The following is a 7,649-nucleotide window of genomic DNA, read 5'->3' as shown; positions in this document are numbered from 1 at the left end:
GAAAAAAGAAAGTGGTGTCTCAATTAAAAACAAAAAAAGTTACCCAATTGTTTAAATTATTTACGAAAGAATTATATTTTAAAATATGTGACAATTTTGTTTATATAAACTGATGTTCTAAAAATTTTAGTAGAGAATTAAAATTTAGAAATTGTCTAGTTTCAGAAAATGTTTTTTATTTTTATTATGTTTTTATGTTTTTTAAATTTTAAACAAACACTAAAAATAATTTTTTATTACTTTTTGTATAAATCTTAAAAAATATGAAACAAATAAAAATAATGTGACAGTTTTATAATTAAAAATAAAAGTAAAAAAATACTTTTACAAATCAAATAGACTCTAATATTTGATATTAAAAATTATAAAAAAATATAGATATATAAATGATATTTTTTAATGTACTTTTTTATTTTTATTTTTAAATATATTTAAGAAAGCAGTTAAAATTGGCTTAAAAAGAGAAGGAAAACAATTGTAAACAAATTAAGGGGGATTGCATCTGGAATGCAGTAATTTACGTAACGAACAGAAGAAACGCACGTGTCGTTTGCTTCTCTTCGTTCTTGGAACCCATTCCGTCTCTGTTTTGGTTTTAAACAGTTTTTGGTTTGCCCTATAAATCCCAATACAGTGTCTCAGTGAAGTACAGTACTGCTACTGTTCCCTTATCAACCAAGTTACCGTCTTTCTTTTGGGTCTCTCTGCGACACAAAATGGTTCGAAAATCCAATGTTGCCAGAAACAACGACAAACCTCATGTGGTACATTAATGATCGGACATTTTCTCTTGTCCTATTTCTCTTTCTGTTTTAGTATGTGCATGTGTTTTCTTGCTTCCATTCAGCACGTTTCTATTATTTTGTTCCCATAATATATATATATATATATGCGCAGGGTTTTGGTTTTGTTAGGGTTTTAGAAATTAGGATAGATGAATGGATGTTGGTGAAACTGTGGGATTAGGAATAAAATGAGGGCATGCAATATGTGGTTGATTGTGTTTGTGAGTGTAATGTTAACTTGACACCGCTTTGGCACTTTCTATGCGTAAAGCTTGCTTTTTTCTTCACCTTTTGGGGTAGGTGGATTCTACAAAATTGTTGCCTAGGAAGAGTGTAACATGAGGGTGTTCTTTTAGCTTGTCATGTTTGAACTAATGTCGCCTATGATCAAATAAACTGAGCAAATGGAATCATATCTATTCACTCACTAGTGATTTTAGCTCTTCTTGAAGCCTGAAATTAGTACATATCCTTATCAGGAGAGAGCGGAAACTCAGCTTTCCAGTGGAAACATAAAACTGCCAGGGGCTTTAGAATCTCGGCTTGAAATCCCACTCCCTAGGTTTTCTTCGCCGACACATCAAAATTTCTTGGTGGATGGAGTGGAGACGCGTAATGATAAAAGCCAAGCACAGGATCAAGTGAACCAGGCGTCTGAGCGAAAGAAGTCTGCTATGTTATCCAAAAGGAAAAAATCCAAACACCATGGTGGGTTTGTGAGGCGATCAGAACGCATTAAGAGTGCATTTGTTAATGACCCTAACTCAAACCATGGCATTGAATACATTGAGGATGAAACTATTAGCGAAAGTGAGAAAGATGAACCAGGTACTCAAATGGAGCAAGTATTGGCAGAGGCGGAGCTGGAGCCAGAGCCAGCTGATGTTTTCGGTGAAAAGACCTTGGATGAAAAAGTTGACTATGCCTTACAAAGAATAGAAGCTCTTGATAAGATTGTAGCATTGTTGCAATCCAAGGTAATTTGTAATCTAAACTCGGGATCAGGACTAAATGTGATTGTCATTTTTCTAGTGATTTGTGGTTTGTCTCGTTGGCTTATGTACTGAACATGTGGCAGGTAGATGAAAATATTGGCTTCGATGAAGCTCCATCTATGGCATCCATGAGTTACAGAAGCATGTACATTAACTCACAGAAGAAGGTTTTTTCTGTTTTCTAAAATTTGATTTTCTAATGAGTCTTTTATGCTTATCTTCTTTGTTGTTGGCCTGCTATTCCTCTATTTTTTATCATGTCGTTTATTGCCTTACATATGCAGATTGAAGCTTTGACAGATGAAAACCAACAATTAAATGGAAAGCTACAAAATGCTCTTGGCAAAATTGAAGTGGTATGTTGCATCATTACAATTCTAGTCCTCCTGCATCTTGATTCTTATTGTTGCAAAGGATATCCTTATTCAATATTGTAAAATTGTGCCTTTTCCTTTTCTTTGACCCCACCATTGGTTAGCATTGTTGTTTAATAACATCTATTAGAAGAAAAGGTATATATGATATTTAGTGATTCGAATAAGTATATTTTTCATGAGAAGTTATTTAGTGTTTCTTTCGCTAATTGTTGTTTGACATGCTTCTACTTTAGGAGCTAGAAACCTTAATGTGGATAAATATTTCTTAAAATGGTTACTAATGTATTATCTGATTTGAGTATCAAAAGTGTCAATTTATAAAGAGCCTTGGATTTAATTAAACTATCTCTTAATTGTGTTTTTTTACTAAGTTGATGTATCTCTAACCATATATCCTGGATAACTTTACATTGTAGTACGAAAAAGAGAACCGTGTTTTGATTGACGTATTGGATAAAACGAAGGATGCTGTTAATGCTGTTTTGGTTTCAAATCTGGTAAAAACTACTGAAGCAGCTGTTAATGCATCGACTCAAGCAATCCAGAATGCATGTACAACTTCTGCTACTAAGAGAAAGAGAAGTGAAAATTGAAGTAGAAAGCTAATAGTGCATAATTTTTTAGAAACTTGACACCCAGTGTACTTGACTTTGAACTCTTGTATATTGCTTAATGATTAGAACCCGAGAACATGGATTTTCTGTTGCTTAATGTGGTAATTTGAAATTTTTTGTTCTACGTTTCTTATTTTAGTTGATGGTGCATGCCCTCAATTCATCAGATTCATACAAATAGAAGAATATCAACTAGGCTACATCTAACAAGTTGAAGGTTACCCCTGGCGTGGATGAAATAAGGGTGTATAGCTTGTGTAGTTTGTGTTGCAATAACCTTCCTCTTGTTTTGATCTCAATGATGATCTACCTAGAGATCCACCCGCCTTTTCCTTTTGTGTTGGCAATGATGATATCGAATGCTGCCCCTACCACTACTATTCATGGCACTAGGAACTAGAGGGAGCAACTTAATTCATTCATTCACTCACTAACTATTCAATTAATTCATGTAATTATAAATACAAAAATTAATAGATTCATTAGATTGGACCGCCATTTATTATTGAATGAATGACTAATAAGTATCTAATATGTTTTTGTAATTCATTGAGTGAGAATCAAGTCATAATCTCTATCATCCAATCTTTTTACGGTATATATATATATATATATATATATTACATTTTACTTTAAATGAATGTGTTGGACTATCCATTAATGAATGGACTCGGTACTTGTTTTTAATTACATGTGTTATGGATGACTTAGAATTTTTTTAAAACATTTTTAATATACCGTAAATAGATTAATGTTTCACTTTTAACTTGTCCTTTATAATTATAATTCAATTCAAAATCTATTCAATTTGTTTATTTGACACTCTTCCAAGAAGAATTCCTTAGTGGTTGTGATGATGTTCTTCACGCCATCCACTTTCGGATTTTAAAATTTTGTTTGAAAGTTGAATTTTAAGAGTAAAAGAGAGGAGGAAAGAAAAATTTTATTTGATAATAATATTTATTTGGAAGGTTCATGAGCACATGTTTTAAATATCATTTAATTTTAAAAAAATTATTTTTTCTTTTTCTCTCTTCTTAATGTAGAAACTAACTTGAGAGTTTAAGTTTCAAGGTGAAGATAAACGTGATATATATATATATATATATATATATATATATATATATATATATATATATATATATTTATTGATTCAAATAGAAATAGAATCAAATAGAAAATCTTTTTTTTCAGTAACCTCTAATCAAAGAATTAAATAAACAAATTATCTTCCGATTATTTTAGAGAACAAATTAAGAGACGCTAAGGATTAAATCAAATAAAAATAAAAGTATGAGTATTTTTTAGAGAATAAATCAAGAAACACTAAGAATTAGAAAGAATGAAAATAAGAGTACGAGTATGCAAAGTAATCTGTTTTTTTTATTTTATTTTTTTACTTAATGAAATAGGAGGATAAAATTTATGTCTTATTATTTTTACATGTTAATAACATTCATTCTCTTAAAACTTTCAAGGATATTTTTAGATATTTTGTTTATACTTAATATTTTTTGATTTTATGAGAAATCATATAAAAATTTGTTAGATATTTTAATAAAAAAATTTGTCAATAATATTAGCCCAAAATCCTTTTTTGATTTTGTACCAACAATTTTACTATTATTATTAAATATTATTATAATAATATTATTATTATAATACTATTAGTTAATAATACAAAAGAAAAATAAATATAAAAAAATATTTGTGAACAATAAAAAAAATATTTTTTTATATAGAGATAGGAGACAAAATTTACATAAATATTGTAATTATTGTTTGGACTGCTTTAATTATAATTTTTTTATTTTTCTTTTCTATAGGATAGAAATGAACTAAAAGTATATTATTTCTATTTGTTGTTAAACATGTTTGCAAATTTAGTCCTCGAAAAAAGTATATGTTTTGTTTAATCAACTTTTAAAAGAATTTCTGAAAAAAAAGTTTATACAAACAATGATGATAAATAAATGTTTTTATTCAAAATTACAATAAAATGTTGACAATACTAAATATTATAATTTTTAATAAAAAAGTGTTTTTAATTCTTTTAATTTAGTTTCGGAAACTTGTTATGGTCATATAATGAAAGTGTGAATTAGTCAACTTTTTTTTCTTTTATTAGTTTTGCATATATCGAAATAAAACTCGTATTTGTAACTTATGTGACACTCTTATTTGCAATTCTTGGTGTTACAATAGAGGCAGAGTTGGACAAAAGATACATCAAATTGAAAAAAATTATTTTGTCTCTTTCCTCCAAATGGTGAGAGTTGACGGGATAAATGCATGATAGTCAGCGTTTGAACTTCGTCCCTAGCAAATTCCCACTTCGTTCCGAAGATAGAAAATCTCTTCCAAGAGATCAAAATGGCTACGACCAGCCATTTTTTAACTGCTTCTTTCCCTTTGGAAACTAAGCCCACCATTTGCTCTACATGAAAGTCTTGATTTTTAAACCCACCCACCACCATTCTAAATTCAAATAAGTCCTAATTATTTTTTAATTTTTGTGAAATAAAAGTAACATTCACAGCATTCATTTGAAGAGCTACGATTATTATGAGCATAAATAAATATTTATTAATTAAAGGTGGTGGTGGACACTAGAAAAAATAATTTCTTACATACATCCGAGGAATACTTTGCAACATCATTACAGGGGGTGTTATATGATGGTGCCTAAAATTTCTGTTTACTCTTCTTCTACACCATCGTTCCTGGGTGTTTGTGGTTCACTACTTTCGTCTTCTTCAGCAATTGTTGGGGGCGGAGATGAGAAGTCTAAGCACATTCCCTGAATAACATCTTCGTATGATTCGGAGAGATCTTGAGATGCAAGTTGGTGGTACTCCACAAGCTGATGAAGGCATTGATTTTCTCTTGTAAGATTTGCATTTTCATTCGCCAGTCTCGACTTCTCAGCAAGAAGTGCTTCGAGCTGAAGCCTCACCTGCACCCACCACCCTTCACAATATTAATTGTGTTTAATGAATCAAAAGTACAAGGTTGATTTCAAAACTAACTAAAAAGTTGAAATTTTTTCTTTAAGAAAAGTAACTTTTTTACTTTCACATTTAGTTTTTCATCTTCCCAGCATTTTTAAACTGCTCTCCTCAAAAGAGAATGTAGAATCAATTTGAATTTGTAGAATTTAAAATGACATTCATGTTCAAAAATTTGTAATAAAATTTAATATAAACTTGTCGTGTTCACTCAGAAGTTATGATTTATCAAGCTAGTTCAAATTGTAAATCTAAAAGCAAATTAAAATTTGTTCATGGGCAACTAAATATCAAAATTTTCATTAAAATCAGGATAGAAAGAACAAAACCGTTTTTAATGTATCATGTATCATGATTTATAGATTCCTTACCAAATCATCTTCTTCGGGTCTAACACCTTTTGCAAATCCATCACGCAGTCTTCTGTTCTCCTCTTCAAGCAGACCGCATCTCTCTTGCATAAAACATAGATCTGACTTAATAAACTTCAATTCTCTTGCAAGCGAAGCTGCTTTGGTTGCCATTGAAACTGCAAGCTGCAGAGTGCAAATAACTAACACAATTAGTTAACTTTAAGCAAACCAACTCACTAATAGTTGGTATGCTAAGAAACAACACCTACATTTTTTGCTCTCTTAATGTTCCTATCTTGCATATTTACCCCATTCACTGTTTGTGACTCAAGGGCATTTTCTTCAGAGGCATCATTGTCATCAATTTTCCTCTTTATTCCTTTCTTTGACTCTTCTTTCTGTTTCTCCCCTGAATCCTCTTCTTTCTTTTCTACATTGTCAAATTTGCTGTGGAATATATCAGTTAATGTGGGTGGGTTGCCTAATTCTCTGGCACCCTGTGAAAAAATAAACAGCTACAAGTTGTAATGACAAGGGATCTTCAGCATTTAATTCTAGTAGACTATCTATAAAAATTATAAATCAACAATTTCAACATTCAAATTTCAAAATATAATTTCAAGGAATAAGATTGTAGCAATGTTATTAATAACCAAACAATGTGTCACCTGTAGGGCGTTGTCCAAATTATTAGACAATAGAGAGAGAGTGTGGGCAACTGAGTCAAATCCTCTCATCAATAATAAAGAATCTTCCTTCAATCTATTGCCTTGTTCATTCTATACAGAAAAAAATAAAATAAGTATATTTATTTCATAATAAAAATATTCCATAAACAATGGAAAAGAGGTAACTGACCACAGAGGTGGAAGATGAGATGTGTTGACGCCCCTCGAGAAGCGTGTCAATCCTGCTGCGGAGAGTGCTCCAGAAACGTTTATCAGAGGATGGGGTGAACAGAGGAGAAGAAGCCATAACATTAAGAGTTGAAGTGGAACCCTCTTCATCCTGTCATGAGCCCAAGGATTAGCTGAAAAACAAAACAAAACTGAAAAAATAACAGCTTGAGAAAGAGAAGAAACCTGGTTGATGAGAGGAGAAGGTGATTCCAATGAGGCTGCCATGAGACAGAGAGAGGTAAGGAAGCTAAGGTTAACGGCTAGTTTTGAAAAGGTATCTTTTGAAGTGAAGGATGAGGATTTTATTTAAATAGTTGGATTTAGGTAACGTTCGAAAATGTATCTCAAGTTTATTTTGATTTAATGATGGGGAGGGTGAAGTGTTTCATACCTTTCAATGCGCGGCGCCTAATGTTATTCACCTTTTCCTGCACAGTAACAATTAATTTTTTTATATATGATTTTTAAATATATATATATATATATATTAAAATATAATATTTTTAAAAATATATGAAAATATAGTATTTAAAATATAAAATTACAAAAATTATCGATGATAATTTTAAATATATATATATATATATATATATTAAAAATTAAAAATCAAAAGTCGTC

General features: G+C 30.5%; 2 protein-coding genes across 2 annotated transcripts; one reads left to right on the top strand and one right to left on the bottom strand.

Moving 5' to 3' along the window:
• Positions 1 to 514: 514 nt before the first annotated feature.
• On the top strand, positions 515 to 2,892 carry LOC113863920. Its single transcript, XM_027497704.1, has 5 exons — positions 515 to 764; positions 1,265 to 1,762; positions 1,864 to 1,947; positions 2,065 to 2,136; positions 2,574 to 2,892. Exons 1-5 carry the CDS (start codon positions 717 to 719, stop codon positions 2,748 to 2,750), a joined length of 879 nt encoding a protein of 292 aa, XP_027353505.1. The 5' UTR covers positions 515 to 716; the 3' UTR covers positions 2,751 to 2,892.
• A 2,577-nt stretch (positions 2,893 to 5,469) lies between these two features.
• LOC113862118 lies at positions 5,470 to 7,256 on the bottom strand. The gene is made up of 6 exons (XM_027495255.1): positions 7,215 to 7,256; positions 6,991 to 7,140; positions 6,801 to 6,911; positions 6,402 to 6,629; positions 6,151 to 6,315; positions 5,470 to 5,727 (listed from the first exon to the last, which is right to left on the bottom strand). Exons 1-6 carry the CDS (start codon positions 7,254 to 7,256, stop codon positions 5,470 to 5,472), a joined length of 954 nt encoding a protein of 317 aa, XP_027351056.1.
• Positions 7,257 to 7,649: the final 393 nt, after the last annotated feature.

Source organism: Abrus precatorius, unplaced genomic scaffold, assembly GCF_003935025.1.
Source record: "Abrus precatorius isolate BTA unplaced genomic scaffold, Abrus_2018 Scaffold3, whole genome shotgun sequence".
Lineage (NCBI taxonomy): Eukaryota > Viridiplantae > Streptophyta > Magnoliopsida > Fabales > Fabaceae > Abrus > Abrus precatorius.
Note: the sequence above shows the minus strand (reverse complement) of the source record. Positions and strands in the feature narration are given on the sequence as shown.